This window comes from Papio anubis, chromosome X (assembly GCF_008728515.1).
Source record: "Papio anubis isolate 15944 chromosome X, Panubis1.0, whole genome shotgun sequence".
Classification (NCBI taxonomy): Eukaryota; Metazoa; Chordata; class Mammalia; order Primates; family Cercopithecidae; genus Papio; species Papio anubis.
The window spans coordinates 134,477,653-134,498,659 of record NC_044996.1 but is presented as its reverse complement, the minus strand read 5'-3'; the positions used below and the strand labels follow the sequence as shown (position 1 = coordinate 134,498,659).

At 38.8% G+C, this 21,007-nt stretch overlaps 2 protein-coding genes across 7 annotated transcripts in view; one reads left to right on the top strand and one right to left on the bottom strand.

Moving 5' to 3' along the window:
* The window catches only part of ARHGAP6 (Rho GTPase activating protein 6), a 597,687-nt gene that overhangs the window by 154,456 nt on the left and 422,224 nt on the right, over positions 1-21,007 (bottom strand). The window lies entirely within an intron of this gene.
* Positions 8,655-16,094, top strand: AMELX (amelogenin X-linked). 2 transcript variants are annotated; one of them, XM_021932606.2, is made up of 6 exons: positions 8,655-8,775; positions 10,113-10,178; positions 12,111-12,158; positions 13,565-13,606; positions 13,877-14,302; positions 15,940-16,094. In XM_021932606.2, the coding sequence occupies exons 2-6, from the start codon at positions 10,125-10,127 to the stop codon at positions 15,943-15,945; spliced, it is 576 nt and encodes a 191-aa protein (XP_021788298.1). In that variant the 5' UTR covers positions 8,655-8,775; positions 10,113-10,124; the 3' UTR covers positions 15,946-16,094. The 2 variants fall into 2 exon arrangements, with proteins under 2 accessions (XP_021788298.1, XP_021788296.1); XM_021932604.2 differs by lacking the exon at positions 15,940-16,094 and having other exon boundaries at positions 13,877-14,380.

Genomic DNA, 21,007 nt, shown 5'->3' with positions numbered 1-21,007 from the left:
ATCCCTTGACCATTATGTAATGGCCTTCTTTGTCTCTTTTGATCTTTGATGGTTTAAAAGTCTGTTTTATCAGAGACTAGGATTACAACCCTGCTTTTTTGTTCTCCATTTGCTTGGTAAAATCTTCCTCCATCCCTTTATTTGCCGGGCCTATGTATGTCTCTAGGTAATGAGATGGGTCTCCTAGATACAGCAGACTGATGGAGTCTTGACTCTTTATCCAGTTTGCCAGTCTGTGTGCTTTTCATTGGAGCATTTAGTCCATTTACATTTAAAGAGTTAAGATTGTTATGTGTGAACTTGATCCTGCCGTATGATATTAACTGGTTATTTTGCTCGTTAGTTGATGCAGTTTCTTCCTAGCCTCGATGGTCTTTACATTTTATGTTTTGCAATGGCTGGTACGGTTGTTCCTTTCCATGTTGAGTGCTTCCTTCAGGGTCTCTTGTAAGGCAGGCCTAGTGGTGACAAAATCTCTAAGCATTTGCTTATCTGTAAAGTTTATTTCTCCTTCACTTATGAAACTTAGTTTGGCTGGATAGGAAATTCTGGGTTTAAAATTCTTTTCTTTAAGAATGTTGAATATCTCTTCTGGCTTGGAGTTTCTGCCAGTCTGCTGTGAGTCTGATGGGCTTCCCTTTGTGGGTAACCCGACCTTTCTCTCTGGCTGCCCTTAAGATTTTTCCTTCATTTCAACTTTGGTGAATCTGGCAATTATGTGTCTTGGGTTGCTCTTTTATAGGGTATCTTTGTGGATTCTCTGTATTTCCTGGATTTGAATGTTGGCCTGCCCTAGAGTTGGAAGTTCTCCTGGATGATAATATCCTGAAGAGTGTTTTCCAACTTGGTTCCATTTTCCCCCTCACTTTCAGGCACCCCAATCAGGCGAATTTGGTCTTTTTACATAATCCCATACATCTTGCAGAGCTTTGTTCATTTCTTTTTCTTCTTTTCTTTTGGTTTCTCTTCACCGCTTCATTTCATTCATTTGATCCTCAATCGCTGATACTCTTTCTTCCAGTTGGTCCGAGAGTCGGTTACTGAAGCTTGTGTGCATTTGTCATTATTTCGTGTCATGGTTTTCATCTCTTTCATTTACGTTTATGACCTTCTCTGCATTAATTAGTCTAACCCGTCCAATTCTTCCACTTTTTTCAAGATTTTTAGTTTCTTTCGCGGCTGGAGTGCGTGAGTTCCTCCTTTAGCTCTAAGAATTTGATGGACTGAAGCCTTCTTCTCATCTTTCGTCAAAGTCATTTTCGATCCAGCTTTGATCCGTTGCTGGCGATGAGCTGCCGCTCGCTTTGCGAGGAGATGTGCTCTTATTTTTGAATTTCCAGCTTTCTGCCCTGCTTTTTCCCCATCTTTGTGGTTTATCTGCCTCTGGTCTTTGATGATGGTGATGTATGCTGATGGGGTTTTGGTGTGATGTCCTTCCTGTTTGATAGTTTTCTTCTAACAGTCAGGACCCTCAGCTGTAGGAGCTGTTAGGTGCTTGAGGTCCCTCCAGACCCTGTTTGCCTGGGTATCAGCAGAGGCTGCAGAAGATAGAGAATATTTCTGAACAGCGAGTGTACCTGTCTGATTCTTGCTTTGGAAGCTTCCTCTCAGGGTATACTCCACCCCTGTGAGGTGTGGGGTGTCAGACTGCCCTAGTGGGGATGTGTCTCAGTTAGGCTACTCGGGGTCAGGGACCCAGCCCCTTGAGCAGGCAGTCTGTCCGTTCTCAGATCACAGCTTGCCTCCGTGTTGGGAGATCCACTGCTCTCTTCAAAGCTGTCAGACAGAGTGCGTTTGCGTCTGCAGAGTTTTCTGCTGCTTTGTTGTTGTTGTTGTTGTTGTTGTGTTGTGCCCGTAGCTCCCCAGAGGTGGAGTCACAGAACCAGGCAGGTTTCCTTGAGCTGCGTGACTCCGCAGTTGGAGCTTCCCAGCAGCTGTTTTACCTGCCAAGCCTCAGCGTAGGCCGGGCGCCCCTCCCCGGTGAATCACAGACTGCGTACTGGCAATGAGGGAGGCTCCGTGGGCGATGGGCCACTCCCGGCCAGGTGTGGGATATGATCTCCTGGTGTGCCTGTTTAGCAAAAGTGCAATATTGGGGTGGGAGTTACCCGATTTTTCCAGGTGTTGTGTGTCTCAGTTCCCTGGCTAGGAAAAGGGATTCCCTTCCCCTTAGCGCTTCCCAGGTGGCGATGCCTGGCCCTGCTTCCTTTCGCTGGTGGGGCTGCAGCAGCTGACCGAAAGCACCGATAGATCCGGCGCTCCCCAGTGAGATGAACAGTACCTCCAGTTGAAAATGCAGAAATCACCCGGTCTTCTGTGTGGCTGGCTGGGAGTTGGAGACTGGAGCTGTTCTATTAGGCCATCTTGCTCGCCCCCAGCAAATCATTTTTATAGACCTTTCATTAACTAGCTTTTATTTCTTACTAAACAAAAGCTTATATTGTAGAGCAGTTTTGAATAGCTGTAGGTTTCTCTGGAGAATATTCTCTGGTAACAGTTTTTGAATGCAACCTTATATTTCACAGAAAAAACATTATGGTCTTTATTTTTACGAACTTATCTATTTCCAGTTGTTCTCATAATGTTATCGTTTTATCTGGGGCCCTGAGATATGCCTCATTCATCTGTGAGCAAGTGGGTGAATAGTGTCTGAGCCAGGGCCAAAGCCCAGGGGTCTTGCATCTGCTCTGGCTTTCAATGTGATGTGAAGACAGCCAAGTCATCTGATTGCTTTGTGTTTCTACTTTCTCATTCTTGACACAAGTCTGAGCTTCCAGATGAACTTTCTTGTAGAAACCCTAGCAAGCAAGGACAGTGGATACAAATGCTCAGTGCTTTGCCACTGCAGAGGGGACACAAGTGGATTTCCCTGTCCAACATTCAGGGTCTCTCTGTTCCCAACAGCCATCTGCCATTGCCATTTTTCTACCTAAAACCTCTGCTGCCTCCTAGCTGGTCTTTTTCTGCACACCAAGCATGCTCTGCCCATTCCCATTTCTCTTACTTCCAATGACTCAACCCTATGAGGAAATGGCCTCTGTGTCTATCCAAATCCTTCACATCTCCAAACCCTGAAGCCCCTGGCACACAATGAACAATAGAATTATTTTAGGCAAGGAATTCTACATTTAATTGCTAAGATCATGGAAGCATGAGAAGATGTCACCTTTTGGCCTTCAGCTCCTCTTATGCCCTCCACCTTGCACCACACCAACAGTACTGGGTTCCTGCCAGCTAGCTAACACACTGGGCCATTTCCATGCTGGTGCCTTTGTGCTGATCCCAGAGATGCTCAGGTGAACACCTCATCTTCTTCAAGAAATTGTTTAAAACTGACCACCCTATTGAAATGTGCAACTCAGTACTTCTAATCCTTCTTAGCTGCTCTACTTACTCCTTTTCCATAGGCTTTCTCTTCTTCTGCTGTACTTATTATATCCGTTGTTCATAGTTGCTTTCTGTGAGACTGCGAGTAGGAGTCTTTGTGTGTTTTAATCACTGATGTAAAACATAAACCTAGAATATACCCGGCATGCGGGAGGTGACCAATAAACATTTAAACATGTAAAATGCTTAGAACCATGGCTGGCAATAAAGGTTAGTTTCATCTTCATCATAGTTGTCATCATCAACTTTATCATCATGGGGCAACCCTTACACTATTGTTCTGTAGCATTACACTGTGTTTAGCCTTTTATGTATCTATATTTTACATAATGTATAAAGGCTGTAAATGTTTTGAGGGCTGATACCATACCATATATATTTGTTAATATGTGTCTTTTAAAAAATTAAGATATAGTTCACATACCATAAGAGTCACCACTTTAAAGTGTACAATTGAGTGACTTTTAGTACATTGACAAGATTGTGCAACCACCACCACTATCTAACTCCAGAACATTTCTATCATCACAAAAAGAAAGCTGGTGCTCATTAGCAATAACTCCCCATTTCCCGCTTCCCTCAACCCCTGGCAACCATGAATCTACTTTCTGTTTCTATGGATTTTGCCTATTCTTGGCATTTCCTATAGAATCATACAGTATATGGTATTTTATGACTGGCTTCCTTCACTGAATGTAATGTTTTCAAGGTTCATCCATGTTGTTGTATGCATCAGTGCTTCATTCCATTTTATGATTGAACAATATTTTTAAAAACTACTAATCTGTGTATGTCTCCACTGAACCTCAGCAGGAAAGTTGAATTTACTTTGGTGTATTTTACCCAATAAACAGGAATAAAAATGCTTGTTTTTACATTACTGTCCTACCTCTTTTAACACAGATGTACCATTTTCACTCCTGACAGTTACCAGTTAATTATAATCCAAACAACACACTTTTCAACTGCATATAATTTCCCTTGTTGAAAATTGTTCCACCTGATATTTAGCAAATACCTATGGAATTTTCAAATTACAAGTTGTATGAACTCTTACTGTGAATGTTTATATTATTAAAATATTTCCTACTCATGATTTAAAAGGGCTCTCTCACTTTAAAAAATCATGTTTTTTGTTTTTTTTTTTTTTTGTCTTGGATTTTACGTTCAACCTTTTTTCCCCCTAAGAATGAACATTGGATATACCCAGAGCCTATGCAAGTAGCACTATCACTTACTCATCTCTCTTGCTGAACATGAATGAGAAATATCATACTCCAAACTTCTTATATTTCCCCTGCATTTGTTGCATTCACAGATTATTTAAAAGAAATAAATTTAAACCTTGGCTACCCAGAGATTTTCAAGGAGTCCCTAGATAACTACTGTTAGTCTTTTGATGAATAGCTCCCCAAATGGAGAAAAGGGAGAGCAGGGAGGGAGGGAGAAAAAAATTAGAGAAGGGGACTTTAAAAAACCTATTTTTCCACTTAACAATGTGTCACCAACATCTTTTTATGTTGACAAATACAGAGTGTCATCCTCATCTTGAATGCTATTTGTGCCATAATCAATTTGAACCAGCCCCACTATTGGTAGATATTTTGTTTTAAATGTTACTTCATAGGCCAAGCGCAGTGGCTCGTGCCTGTAATCCCAGCACTTTGGGAGGCCGAGGCAGGCAGATCATGAGGTCAGGAGATCGAGACCATCCTGGCCAACATGGTGAAACCCTGTCTCTACTAAAAATATAAATATAAAAAGTAGCTGGGCATGGTGGCATGTGCCTGTAATGCCAGCTACTCAGGAGGCTGAGGCAGGAGAATCACTGGAACCCGGGAGGCAGAGATTGCAGTGAGCTGAGATGTGAAGGATTTGGATAGACACAAAAAGAAAGAAAAGAAAAGAAAAAAGAAAAAAAACCCCACAAATTTATCTATCATAGTGTATTTGCTTGGAGTATATTATAATTTGAACTAAGAGGGTCAGAGCCAAATGTAATGAGAATGTTAGGATGATAGATCCTAGCACTTTTACAGCGTCTCCCTTTTCAGGTACTTATCAGAGGTCATTTGCACAAAAATCCACAGGAGCAGTTGACAGCGATGCTGAATTATCCATCTTAGCTATTAAAAAGGTCCATCTAAATCACTGTAGGATTTCTTTCAGAATCCACATTTTCTATATTTACAATGTCATGGAACACTTTTCTACATTTTCATTAATTAATCAACACATTTATCTAGCACCTACTTTGTATAAGAGCTTTTTCTAGGTACCAAGGAGCACCCAAGAATGTATAAGACACAATACGTGATTTCTAAGGGTTGCAATGGAGTCAAAGTTACAATGTATATTGGGATTCATCAGTGGTTTTTTTGCCTAAGATCTGAAGATCATACAACTCCAACTCTACCCCAGCAAAAAAAAACAAATATCCTAGAGAATGATGTTTTCTTATAAGTAAACATCTACAGAGAAAATATTTAAAAGCCAACTTTGGCTCCAGCTACTTAAGAAGACTCACTGTTGAAATTATTCTAGAATATTGGACAACCCTGGGGATGCTTTAAAAGAAGACTCAAGAGTTGAACTCTTATAGATGATAGGAAAGGCTTTTCAAACTCATAATACCTGACTTATCCAAAGACCACCCTCATACCCCAAGTGCTGTTGAAACCCAGGCAGTAAGCCAGTGGAGAGGAACTCCAAAACAAACACCCTCCCAGCAGTCAAAAATAAGTGTCACAAAACCGAAATTCATTTGGTTTTCTCACAGGTGAGGCCCTCCCAGGCCAGCCCCACTTAGAGTGTTCCTTTACTTTCAGTTCATCCATACTTTAACAAGCTTGGGCATATGACTTTCTAGCATACTATAAATTAGAAGCAGCAAATTAGAAGCGGGGAAGTTGCTAGCATAAGCATTGTGAGAACAGCAAAATGTACTGGGTTGCGAGTCAAGAAAAAGAATACCTACTACAAAAAATGACAAAAGAACTATTTTATGCAGTCAATTTATTCATAAATAAAATAATTACTTATAGGAAAAATATTTCAATTGAAATTTCATTTTCCTCAAAAACATTCAGCAATTTTTAAGCTGTGTAAGTGGGGCCTAAATTAGTGGAAGAGATTTCAAACACAGATCCATTATTTTACTGTCCTATGACTCAGGATATGCAGTAGGGGAAAATCAATTATTTCTATGGAATCGGCCATCAAAGCTTGTTCAACTGTCCATGGGGAATTAGCGGTAACTCACTATTCAGTGGTTCAGAGGAATTAACGCCACATTAAGGAAGCATCCTGTTGATCATTATGGCCAAATATATCATCCTTTCATTCTTAAAAGGTGAGAAAAAGTGTTAAGATCAATCTTTCTAAAACTACAAGGCCACTAGTAATTCATCATTGCCTTCATTAGTAGAGATTACCCACAACTTTGTAGAAAAAAAATATCCTGAGTCCTTTCAGGCACTCCAGTATATGTAATTATATAAAATGTGGGAAAAAGATTGAAAGTGAACATAATGTGACCCACATTTTCCATCCTCTCCCTTACCACCTTGCTGTACACCCCTGCCAATCCTCCTAAGGTCCATTTTCCGACTTCTTTCAAAGGGAATCCTTCTTGTCTCTGATAAAAAATTCACCAATAAATATATTCATAAATAAATGCAAATCCTGAGGACATGTGGCTTTTAGAATCATATTCTATGTTTCTTTTCATGTATACATTTTACCTGTTACAATCTTCCACTTCCTTCTTTGCAATCTCTCTCTCCCTGATTGGAAGGTCTTACCTTTCTTTGCAATGTTCATCCCTACTGATTTATCCCCAAAGATCATCTTGGAATCTTGTTTATTAGCATTCTTTTAACATTTACTGTATGCCAGCTGACAGGGTTGGGGAGAGTAATAAATAGTCTTCCATTTCCCCAGAGATGTCGGTCATCTACTTTTCACACTAATTCCCTGAGCTAGGTTCTGTTATTATTCCCATTCTACATATCAGGAAATTGAGGCTCAGACAGGCTAAGTAATTTGTATATATACATATAAACATATATGTATATGTACAAACTTTATAAATATTACTTGAGTATTCAAAGAGATCCAGGTATAGCATCAACTGTATCTGGGTAGATATTCAGTACCTCCTTTGTTGATCTAATATTGATGGACGACTCGTCAGTTAGCTCCTGTCACTAATTACAAATTTGCTCAATTAGATCAATCTAATCAAATTCCAGAATAAAAGAAAAAACCCCATGTGTTATACCAAGGTAGAGGGGTAAACCACACATGAATTTAATAGGTATATGATCAGAGTTTCTTTTAGAAAGTGAATAGCTTTGGTTATTGCTTAGGGAAAGGAGAGGCTGCTGAGAACATGGAAACAAAGTAGCTAGCCAGACAGTTAAGAGGCTCTGGAAAATAGAGAGGAATTTGGGTTTGCCTGTATGAGAAAGTGGGATTGGGCCAGAAGAATGTGGGCAAAGAAGGGAGGCCATACTGAGAGGCCAAGTTGCTCTGTGAGATGGGAGGGAAAGGACAACATCCCCTGTGACATGAGTTTGTTTGTAAAAAACAAAATTTATTTTTAAATGTGCTGTCTGGTGTGCACTCCTTGCCTTGTAGTATAGATCATCAGTAAAAGTTTTGCTACTGCAAGAACCTTAAGTTCCTGATTGTTTTTATGGTAGATCGGTTTCAGGATGGGGACGAGAAGGGGCTTTGTCCCCTGTTTTGGTGGACACCAGAGTGGTGATAAAGGAGCAGCCACAGGGAACAGAGAAAAATACCTTCAATGGAAGCAGAAAGTAGAGCAGTGGTGATCCCAAAATTGTAATTCCTCAGAGAGATACTAGAGAGAGCTTTGGGTTTTTACCCAAATGGGAATTTGAATCAATTTATCCTGATCTGAAAGGGCTGCAAAAATCCTGGAGGATATCCAGATTACACTAGAGAATCTCAACCACCTAGCTTGATTTTTGTAAAGAACAATGTTGTTTGCTAGAACCGAGGAAAAGACGACGGCAGAGGAGCTTCTTAAAAATAAATCTGAATATATCAACATGTGCAGTCAACTAATTTGCTGACTTCAAAATAGCCTGATGAAACTCTTTGCCTGTTAAACCTATTATTGCCCGTAATGAAAGATTCCATATGCACTAATCACAACATACAGCCTTATGTCTGATCATAGCTTCTAAAAAATCATGATACAGGGATTTTTAGTTATACTCAACACATTTTTCCTTTAGAAACCGGATTGGTTGTTATAGATGCCATGAATGATATAAATTGAGCTCGTAGTTGGAAGAAATCTAAAGGATCAAGCATCCCTGAGTTTCAAACAGAAACTTGCACTGAATACATTCAAAGGTATGTGGATTTTATTTATAATTTGATATCCTTTTTATTGTGCTTATTTCTTTCTCTGAATTTCTTTTAAAAGATACAAATGTATTCTACATTTCTAATACTATATGCCATCAATAGTTACTTTTTAGTTGGCCCATAATTAAATTAGACTCTGATTACCGAAATGATTTTTTTTTTTTTTTTTTTTTTTACTTTATAATGCAACAAAGTGCTTGTTTAATTCCAAAGCTCTTTCTTGGGCCACATTTCACAGTAAAATATTTATTTTAGTTAATTATCACTTAAAGTAAAAATAATACTTTCACAGGCTGTGATCTACTACTTTGAAAAGCTTTTTATTTAATTACATAAAATAGAACCATCAATGACGTGATTTTTCTCATTAACCCAGACAAACAAAGAAAAAACAACAACAAATTTAGGAGTTAGAAAATCAGTGTACTTTTCATAGGCAGCATAATTACATGTAATATTCACTTCCTATACAAAATTTAAGGTCTTTCTTCTGACAGTTTTCCAAGTTAGTCAATAATTTGTGCCACAAATCAATGTGCACATTTTAGAATGACCTGTTTTGATTAATGTCCCAAGGGTCTTATTTATAGAATAATTACAGAGAAACATCAAACAAAACGAAGATTCCATTGAAAGAAAATGAAACCTCTGAGGCAGAAAGTATTCAAAATTCATTGAAAAATCACATAAAATTAGTACTATCCTCTCCTGTTAGTTCAGCCACATCTTTTGCTCCACAATCTGGAGCTCAGAGATGTTACTGGAGGGTCTTGCCTGAAGTTCTATAGATAGGAACTTCTGGAACTAAAATCTACTATCTTGGAAAATTAACATATTTTCTCAAATGATTAGTCCTTGCTTTTAACAGTAGCAGTACCCAGGTAGACTGTGCAGGAGACATTTCTGTGCCTCCTTGTTCTAAAATTATAAAATACTGTGCACTTTGATGATCTTCCCAACCTTTAGAGCCAACTTTATTCTGTTAATCATTAATTATAAATATCATTTAGCTTCTATGACTATGGGCTGTATGGGCATAGGAAAATGGCATGCAAAGTCATATGAGGATAGATCATTCATGTCCCTGTAACTTGTTCAGCCCTCAACCTAAATTAAATGCATCTTTGTCACTATTGTGACTCTACAAACAATGAAACAAGCTGAGAGCTGGAAATCACATATGACTGAAGTAAATTCACAAAGAATGGCTCCATCCTTCTTACTAGCAATAGACTAATGTAGATTACGTGTGTTTTATGGAGCATTCATTACATCCATGTTTCTGAAGAGATAAGAAAAGTGGATGTTGATTTACATTTCAGAACCATCAAGAAATGGGGACCTGGATTTTATTTGCCTGCCTCCTGGGAGCAGCTTTTGCCATGCCTGTGAGTAAAACACCCCTTGCATAAGTCTGTCCAATTTCACAAGCTTGAAAATAAAAATCTGCCCACAGTTGGTGAAATTAGGGTTTAAAACAGTATGAGATCAGATGTCTTCATACGTCTCCGGGTTGAAGAAACACTTCAGGAGCTTGTTTTAAAAAGACAGATTCTCAAATGCCTCTACCAAAAATTCTGATATGGTACAGCTGGGCTGGGGCCCAGGACTCCGCATTTTTATAAGCACCCCAGGAGATTCTGTTGGAACTGTTAGCTTGTAAATATCACCACCCATCTAGATGGAGGAAGCTTTTGGAAGGGACCCTTGAAAGGTCTCCACAGAAAGTGCTTAACCAGCTTTGGACAAATATTACAGAGATGCCAGTTTTGTCTAAAACCCAATTCCTCTCAAGTTTCCAAATCTCTTCCTGCCCTCCATATATTGCTGCTGTTACCCCTCAAGGGGTAAGACTTTTGTGCTAGGAATCCACTTTTTGAGCCATCTTCCTGTTCTCAGAGGCCCCACCTCTTTGGGTACATCTGATAAGTACATGGCTTTTTTTGTGGTTGCCTGGGATCCTGCCTATACCCAATACATAGTGATATATTTTATATTCAAATGTATTAAAGATCAGGACATTAGACCCACTCTGTCTGGACACAGGTGCATAAGGACAGAGAACTTAGATCACATGCATGCCAAGCAGGCTGCATCTGCTTTTTGGTGGAATAAAGAGCAGTTGATACAACCAGAAGCCAGCAAGCTTGCACGCCTGCCTCCTCTCTTCCTCTCTCACCCAGAAAACCAAGATTCTGTGCTCTGACTTCCTGAAATCCTGAATTGTAGCGATTCCTAGTTTCTTCAGGGGTCCCTGCCTTACAAATTCAGCCCTTTTCCCACTCTCTAAGCTGGTATTGATCAAGAGGGCATACAACCTGACTAAAACCATTCACATCCAGGTGAGAGTGAATAAACCTTCCTATGAAATGTGAGCATTTTTAAAGAATATAATAGAGCCAATCCTAAAAGAGGCCAATGTCTGAGGGAGATTTTCTGCATGACTGTCTCTCCTCCCTGGACCCCAGGAACAACCAGAGTTCCACAATACAGGCACCAGACACTTGGCCCCCACTTTTGAGAGGATAGACAGTCCTGATTCAGATCATCATTCAGGTGGCCTTTTATTTTTAACTTTAAAATTTTTCTGCCATAAAACCATTGGCAGAATAATAAAAAAAGATTGGCTTAAACATCATAAATGAACTCTTTCATTTTCCATGCGATTTATAATGTTTCCACTTTGCTCCACCCATCTTGTTCTGGCATTTGTCAATAATTCCCACCTTGTGGTTTCTTTTGTGGCTTCTTTTGTTGTATGGATGTGTTGTTTACTTTGCATGTCAATTATGAGAAATCCCTTTGATACGTAAAGTACTTGACCAACTCCTGATCTACAAGGGAACATTTGTGAGACAATTCTCTCCTTGTTGATATTTCTTTATTGTGTAAAAGAAGCACACTTCTCTCCCCAATATGGGATGAGTTTTATCAGCAAGTAAACTGTTGGGCAGGATAGGGTAGGATTCATCGAAAACACTGGGCGTGGGAGTGGGATGTTGTCCAAAGATCACTGGAGAATAAATGTGTGCTGGTTTCTGCTTCCAGGTCTCCAACCATAAGACTATAACCCCAGGAACAGTCATATAGCTGTTTTGGACCTCTTTAAAATAAGAGGTCTCCTCTTCTACACAGCACAGTTGTTCAAACTAAAAACAGACCTCAAGTATATTCTGTACTATATAGATTTTTTAAAAGTAGCTTCAGTCTCCTTTAATGTGAACAATTGCATACTGACTTAATCTCTTCCTCTCTCTTCTCTTCCTTCACTCTCTCCTTTCCTCTCTCTTTCTATTCTCCTCCTCTCCTCCCTATAAAAGCTACCACCTCATCCTGGGCACCCTGGTTATATCAACTTCAGCTATGAGGTAATTTTTCTCTTTACTAATTTTGACCATTGTTTGCGTTAACAATGCCCTGGGCTCTGTAAAGAATAGTGTGTTGATTCTTTATCCCAGATGTTTCTCAAGTGGTCCTGATTTTACAGTTCCTACCACCAGCTTCCCAGTTTAAGCTCTGATGGTTGGCCTCAAGCCTGTGTCGTCCCAGCAGCCTCCTGCCTGGCCACTCTGACTCAGTCTCTCCTCCTAAATATGGCCGTAAGCTTACCCATCATGAACCACCACTCAGGGAGGCTCCATGATAGGGCAAAAAGTCAACTCTGACCAGCTTGGTTCTATCCCAGCTAGTAAAATGTAAGGATTAGGTAAGATGTTATTTAAGACTATTTCCAGCTCAAAAACTCCTGATTCTAAGATAGTCACACTCTATGTGTGTCTCTCATTTGGCTCTGCTGAAATATTAGTGACTAAGTGGTATAGGAGAGACTCTGCAGAACAATGGAATGCATGAGTTTTGGACATTGGGTTTGAGGTTCTCCTCAACCTCTTACTAACTGTGTGACTTTGGGCAAATCATTTCCTCTTTCTGGAACCCTGGTTTCCTCATGTGGAGAAAGGAAATAATTATAATAACCATATATCAAAATATTGTTTGGAGAATAATATACTTAATGAATATGAAAAGTACTTTGTCAAGTATAATATGAGCAAGTTTACTAATTTTTTTGTATCAATTAAATGTCATATTACTGTATGAAGAATCCTCAAACCTAAGTCTAACCAAGTATATATACTGTTCAGAAAGGAATAAAATTCTTACTTTTCTCACAGGTTCAGGTAACAATCTGTGAGTTTATTTACTTATAAAAGCTGAAGACAAATGTTAATAAGAATTTGAGGCAAGATTTTCTGTTAAGCCTAAAAGATTGACACATCTGATGAGTAAATCTGTGTTTCCAGGATGAGGGACAGTGTTTGCACCTCTCTTTTTCCCATTGTGACATCAAAGAAAAAAATGAAATTAACATCATGTCATATTATTATGTCATAATTTTGTGTTTGTTTTGCTCTTACAATGAAAAGCAGGAATTACAGAATTAAACAGATTTACTCCTTTTGTCACCTCAGTCAAGTTAATGAACCTCTTTAATTCCCCATGATCTTATCTAAAAAGTGAGAGTAATAATACTTGCCTCCTAGCATATGAGAAAAGATGAAGAATGTGTGTGATGGATGTAAACACAGTGCCTGACACACAGGAAGCACCCGAAAAATGTTTACCTTCTTCTTTCTTTTGTAGAACTCACATTCTCAGGCTATCAATGTTGACAGGACTGCATTAGTGAGTCTATATTTCATACTGCATCAGTGAGTTTCTATATTGGATGAAAGTAAATTAAATCAAATGGGTTCTAATATCTTTTTCTCTTAAGGTGCTTACCCCTTTGAAGTGGTACCAGAGCATAAGGCCACCGGTATGTAGATATTTTGTTCTTTATTCCCTGAAAATATTAGGCATGCATTAAAATTCCCATATTAAGTGAAATATCATGTCTACTCCACATACAGACATTAATGGGAAATTTAGTTTGTAAAAAATCATATCTGTGTACACAGTTACAAATTTTTGCAAAGGAAAAATGAATAAAATACTCCTATAGCCATAATGGCAAAGAAAACACTGCTGCTTCTCTGGTTGGAGTCACCTGAGCCAATGGTAAACCTGCCTCTCTGTTTCTCACCAGTACCCTTCCTATGGTTACGAGCCCATGGGTGGATGGCTGCACCACCAAATCATCCCCGTGCTGTCCCAACAGCACCCCCCGACTCACACCCTGCAGCCTCATCACCACATCCCAGTGGTGCCAGCTCAGCAGCCCGTGCTCCCCCAGCAACCAATGATGCCCGTTCCTGGCCAACACTCCATGACTCCAACCCAACACCACCAGCCAAACCTCCCTCCGCCCGCCCAGCAGCCCTACCAGCCCCAGCCTGTTCAGCCACAGCCTCACCAGCCCATGCAGCCCCAGCCACCTGTGCACCCCATGCAGCCCCTGCCGCCACAGCCACCTCTGCCTCCGATGTTCCCCATGCAGCCCCTGCCTCCCATGCTTCCTGATCTGACTCTGGAAGCTTGGCCATCAACGGACAAGACCAAGCGGGAGGAAGTGGTGAGTATATTTTGAAGCCACTACAATGCAAATCCTGTTAAAATGGTGCAGCAAAATAGGTCCCAGAGTTCTAAGGTCTCTGACAACCAAGGGTCTAGAGTTGTAGTAGTTACAAGTCTATAATTCTATTAGTCCAAGCAATATGCTATACCTTTATATTAAAAACAAATTCATCTAAATGGCTTGGTAATTAAGATCACAGTTTTTATGGTAGGTTTCAATTTTACTATTACTGAATTTCTACCAGAATATATATTACCAAAACCCATTAATAGAAATATATATTACTAAACCCCATGAATGTTAAAGGCAACAGTATAAGGGAATATCAGTTTTCCTTATATTTCAAGGTTTGACTAGCAAGAATAGGCTAGAGTTGCACTGAAGGCTTAAGAAAAGAGGGAGCAGGTAATTTTGAGAGTGCAAATATCTGAACAGGTTACAAAAGGTAGACAGGAAATCTCTTCAAAAACCTATAGGAAGATTCCCCATTTCCAGTAGTTTTCAATCTAACTTGGAGGAGGCTAAACTAAACATACTGTTAGATTCCTTTTCTGTACTGGGATTCTACAGATGATTAAGCTTTTAGCAAGAAGTTACTGCAATTTAGCATGAAATCTTCCATTACAGGTAGCTCTTACAAATGAATGGGAATAGTCAACAAAACAACCTTAATCTACCTCCATAAAGTCTTACTTCTATGTATACGAGATTATGTGATCCTATCATGTATATGTATCCAACTGTAATTCCAATTTATACATGTTATTGATGATTTGCCACTGAGAAGAAGAGAGAAGTGAGGTGGAAATGACCAGGATAAGAAGCTAGGACACATAGGTTCCAGTTGTGGCTTTGCGCTCAAAGAGAAGGCAGTATTGTGAAAGTCACTTCAAATGTATGGGTGTTTTATTTTCTTTTAAATGGGGAAAAATGACAAAATCAGATTATTTTCAACCCTCTATCCAATTATAAATATCGTAGTTTCTGAATTTAAAAAATCATAATATATGTCATAAATGGCTTCATAATTGTGAGCATGTTTATGGAAAATATGGGGCAGAATTTTTTGAAAATTGATTGAATCCCAAGTAATCTGGCGCCTATCATTGACTATTTTAGTCTAAGGCACATGTTTTCTCTGTACATAGAAAATGCATTTATTTATCTCTTTATTAATAATTAACACCATGAAGTTTATAATGTGCTCACATCTTGACAAAGCTATTTATGGAAAGGTGACTTTGGGAAGACAGTTTGAACTCTTTAAAACTCAGTTTCTTTTTGTGTAAAATTTGAGTATAAACATTGATAACTTCTTAGAGTTAATTTTATGGAAAACAAAATAGCATGATAAGCTTGGAGCCTGGCATGCAAGAAGTACTCCCCGAAAAGGTAGCAATTGTTATTTTATTATAAAATAATAGGCTTTAAGTGTCCTGAAGGTGGAAGCAGTCCTCATGGACACCTAATATCTAATGACAACGAAATAACAAAGAAACTTTGGAAATTATAGAGTTCAGCTTAAATGGTTGTACATTGTTTTGACAAAACTGAAGCCAGACATGTTATAGTAAATGGTACTCACTAGGAACATTTGTAAATTATTTTAACTGTTCTTTTGCTATTTTTTTCAGGATTAAAAGATCAGAATATGAGAGGGGAATGAATACTTCAGTTGCTTTCAGGAATGACACAAGAACACAATGATTTTTGCTTATAATCACTTTACTTAGCAAATTCTGTAACTAAAAAAGTACCATTAGCAGACAATAAAATGCATTAAAAATCATTCATGTCTTTGTGTTGAATGAAACTTAAATTTTCCTATCATTTGAGACGATATATTAGGAATGAGTATTCTTGAATAAGGTAGGAACTGCTCATTTAGTCATACAAATTCACCATTTGGCAAGCAAATAAGGAATATATTTATTTTTAGAAAAAATTTAAATTATACTATCTCAAATCTTTTTTAAAAAATGAAGTTTAAACATCAGTTAAAACAGTTGATAAAATGAAAATTTATGAACATGTACAATAACTAAAACCTGAACCAAATGAAGGGAAGTTTATATGAAAAATTCTTTACATTAAAAAATATAAACTTTTGAAGAATGTTTATATTATGAAACAAATTAGGACATGGAACACTGGCTTTATACTTCACACCACATTGGCAATCGAAATCTGGTCTTTTGATCTCACTCTATGGAAAAAGATTTTTAAATGAAATTATGTGATATGCATAATAATGTACTGAATTTAAAGTTATTCAAGTAATTTGTTTTCCCCAAAAAATGTTATTAATGGAGCTTCAAATAGAGAATTGCAGTGATTTTAAATACAAGTAATTTCTTTCACCTCATAACTTTAAGATGATAAATTGTACTGCATAGTCTTCAAAATGTTAACAAATGCATAAAATGGACTCAAAACAAGTTTTCTTTCCCACTCATATTTATATTTGAATCCTTTTTTCTTCTTACACCCACACAGAATTGTAAACAGTCTTTGCAGGGTTTATATTGCACAAACCCATGGTAACTTTATTCCAGTACCTTTATGATTAAGGCCACTTAATCATTTTCTGGAATGAATAAACATAACTTTACTGGGAGGGTGCCAATATTCAAACAAATAACTTGATTTTAAAGAATTTAGATTCAATTTTTTAAAGGTAGAAAAGCTTAATCAATTGGCATGGACCACTTCTAATCAATTGAGTCAATATTTATTAAGCACACTGTAGGGCAAGGCACTATTCCATGTGCTGGTGAAAATAGTAAGGCCCCATCCTTAAGGAATCTAGAATCTACCAAAGGGATAAAATAAGCCCACAAATAACGATTAAAAAGTCCAAATGGTGTTAATACTATGACAGAAGTACAGTCAAAATACTCTGGCAAACATGGCAAATATCCTTGGCTAGCTGTCCAACAGCTTTCCTCACCACTCCTTTCCTGTTGGCAGAGCTGGAATCTATCCCAGCATTCAGCCACAGTTTCCAAATCAAAATTCAGATATGCAGTGTGATAATACAGTGGAATGTTTCAAACCAGAGACATGCATTAACTGGTAATTATACTCTATACTTGCACTGTCAAATATGGTAGCCCTGTCCTATGTGGCTATTTAAATGTAAATAAATTAAAATTAAATAAAACTTAAAATTCAATTCCTTAGTCATTGTAGACACATTTTAAGTGCTAAGTAGTCACATGAGGCTAATGGCTACCATACTGGACAACAGAGATACAGAATATTTCCATCACCACTCAGTTTTATCAGACAGCATTGCTCTATGTACTACTTCTTGAAGTTGAAAAATAATTCTTATTAATTCAAATATTTTAAACAAAAGATGAAACAAAACAGATTTGCTGGTTGAAACTGAAAATCTCAACTACCCACAGCAAGTTGTTCCCCAAGCATGCCAGTAATCCTGATCTTGTATGAGAATTTTCTAAGAACTGTAGATGTGCCATTCTTTTCCTCAGGCCAAACTTCACATACTAAAATGGTTTCCCCTCTAGTTTTCATTTAGAACAGATAAATCCAGAGTTCAGGTGTATCCAGACTTCAGAAGATATTTACAATCTTTTCTATTTTGTGGTTCAAACTAATAGTGCAACATAACATAGAGGCAGGCACACATTCATGTTACACACACTCACACACCCATAATCACGCATGCCTTCTGCGTTTACCTGTAGTAAAAAGACACATGTGGAGACATGTGCCATTTGAGTAACTTGAAATTTTAAATAAAACTTCTTTCCATTACAATCATTTAGAGAATGATTATGTGGTTATGGTATTCATTATCACCACCAAGACATACTACAGTTCTTCCAAAACAAAAATTATATCAAGAAAAAAATGATCAAGCTGTGCATTTCATTTGCAAGCAATGTCAAGTTTACCATCTCCTTTCTCAATTCCACACAAAATAAAAATACAGACTTTTCTCTAAATCTGAAGTTCTTCCTTTGGTAGTAAACAATAGCTGAAAATACCAAAATTGAGTTTAAGGCCAAGACTTTTAAAAAGAAAATAAATTAGTAGACAACTGTATTAATTGAGAAAAAATAACCCAAGAGATCCTGCTATGAACAGCTTAACATGAGACTAACAAGAGAAAAATGACTTCAACCAATTTCCTACATTTCCAGAACACAGTAGCATTTATTAATACTCCACATTGCTTTAATAAAATAGTCATCAGCTTATGTCTGTTGTGAAATTCTTGTTAGCTGGAGTTTTTACTTATTTTTGCGATTTGGCTTTCAATTCCCTTTGCCCCTATTTGATCTGGAGCCTTATCAGCAAGGGCCATAGGCTGACATTTAGATATTAAAAAATACATCCCTGTTGGGAAAAGTCCATGCTGGCCTCATTTGAAACACCTGACTCTTCCAGATGATAAATAATTATGGAGGAATAAGATTGGGCTGGGAGTCATGAGGAGTTGAAGAGAGAAGAAAGGAGCGATCATTTGGGTTCAAAACATTTACCTCAATAAATCACACTTGAATCCTCTATCACAAAATCTAAATCAATAAAGCCCATTTGCAAATATCATTGTCCTATGGTCAACAAAAAACACCATAGCACCCAGAATTCACTTTACTGTTAATTTAAAAAATGAACAATACTAAAATCTCAATTCCTTCGAACAGCCAAATTTTGTTTGCCTCTCCAAATAATTTTCCATGCTTCATATTTGGCCATGGAACATGCAGGCTCTGGGGGTGTCAGTTTAGTGTCTACAGAAGCACAAAGATGGCTTTCCAGTGTGGTGGTAGGGGGTGCAGCCTCCATAACCAAACCATTTGATTCACAATCATGACCACTGCCTATCTGCTGTGGAAACTTGGACAATTTTTTTGGCTTTTCTATGGCTCAGTACACCCGTCTATAAAATGTACTAATATCATGCTCTGAGTCTTTTCATGTTAATGAGTCCTAAGCTCAATAAATGTTGGCTACAATTCTTATGATGAGAAAGAGAACTTTGTCCTGCCTCTGTAGACTCCCAAAGAGAACACTACCCAGTTGGAAGCAGGAGTGATACAAAATTTAGATATGACATAGAAGTTTTTGATGCCACAGGCACATCATGTTTGTCTTTTTTTTTTTTTTTTTTTGAGACACAGTCTGGCTCTGTCACCCAGGCTGGAGAGCAGTGGTATGATCTTGGCTCACTGCAACTTCCACCTCCTGGGTTCAAGCGATCCTCTAGCCTCAGCCTCCCAAGTAACTGGGATTACAAGAGTGAGCAACCACACCCAGCTAATTTTTGTATTTTTAGTAGAAACGGGTTTTCACCATGTTGGCCAGATTGGTCTTGAACTCCTGACCTCAAGTGATCTGTCCACCTCAGCCTCCCAAAGTGCTAGGATTACAGGTGTGAGCCACCGTGCCCGGCCCATGTCTGTCATTTATCAGTGCATCACTCTGACAATGTAGCCACCTGATCTGATTGCGACCCGACCCTTCAATGATCTTTGCCTTCTCCTACCTGATATCCCCAGACACTGTTCTTTGCTGCCTCCAAGACAAGCCTTCATCCTCAATTCACCACTCTGAGGGTAACAGGAGAGCAACACCAGGCAAGTGTCATAGGGGCACTCCGCTAGATGGAGGCTAGAACTTGAGACCACCTCTCTCTGCATGTCTTCCTTTTATCTTCTTTCTAGGGCTGAGCCTTTGTGTGCAGTGACTCCCAACTCAGACCCTTCCCTTGTCACTCTGGCATTGGCACAGTTCAGCTAACTTTTTTTTATGGTTTTTTTTTTTTTTTTCTTTTTTTTTTTTTTTTTTTTTTTTTTTTGAGACAGAGTCTCGCTATGTCGCCAGGCTGGAGTGCAGTGGCGCAATCTCGGCTCACTGCAATCACTGCCTCCCGGGTTCAAGCGATTCCCCTGCCTCAGCCTCCTGAGTAGCTGGGACTACAGCCGGGCACCAGCATGCCCGGCTAATTTTTTGTATTTTAGTAGAGACAGGGTTTCACCATGTTGGCCAGGGTTGTCTTGATCTCCTGACCTTGTGATCCGCCCGCCTCAGCCACCCAAAGTGCTGGGATCACAGGCGTGAGTCACTGCACCCGGCCTTTACCAAACCGCTTTCCTCTAGATGAGTGGTTCTTAACCAGGTATAGTTGTGTCTCCTAGGGGACCTTTGGCAATGTCTGGAGTCACAACAGGGAGCTAAACAAATCAAAACAGCTCGGGGAGTGGTAGGGGTGTTAAGGAGAATTTGCAAAATAAAGAAAGTGTTGTCCGGTGATTAAGTCAGCTAATGTCTCTAAATCAAAACTATCCTGTTAAAAGTCCAGATTTCAATCCCAGCACTTTGGGAGGCCGAGACGGGCGGATCACGAGGTCAGGAGATCGAGACCATCCTGGCTAACACGGTGAAACCCCGTCTCTACTAAAAAAATACAAGAAAATTAGCCGGGCGAGGTGGCGGGCGCCTGTAGTCCCAGCTACTCAGGAGGCTGAGGCAGGAGAATGGCGTGAACCCGGGGGGGCGGAGCTTGCAGTGAGCCGAGATCGATCGCGCCACTGCACTCCAGCCTGGGGCACAGAGCAAGACTCCGTCTCAAAAAAAAAAAAAAAAAAAAAAAAAGTCCAGATTTCACCACTATACAATATATCCATGTAAGAAAGTATGTCTACCCTCTATATCTATAAAATAAAA

Coding starts and splice junctions, on each gene's coding strand:
- AMELX (XM_021932604.2), top strand. CDS start 10,125: ATGGGGACCTGGATTTTATTTGCCTGCCTCCTGGGAGCAGCTTTTGCC. Junction 10,179..12,110: donor GAGCAGCTTTTGCCATGCCT/GTGAGTAAAACA, acceptor TCCCTATAAAAG/CTACCACCTCATCCTGGGCA. Junction 12,159..13,564: donor ATATCAACTTCAGCTATGAG/GTAATTTTTCTC, acceptor TTTTCTCTTAAG/GTGCTTACCCCTTTGAAGTG.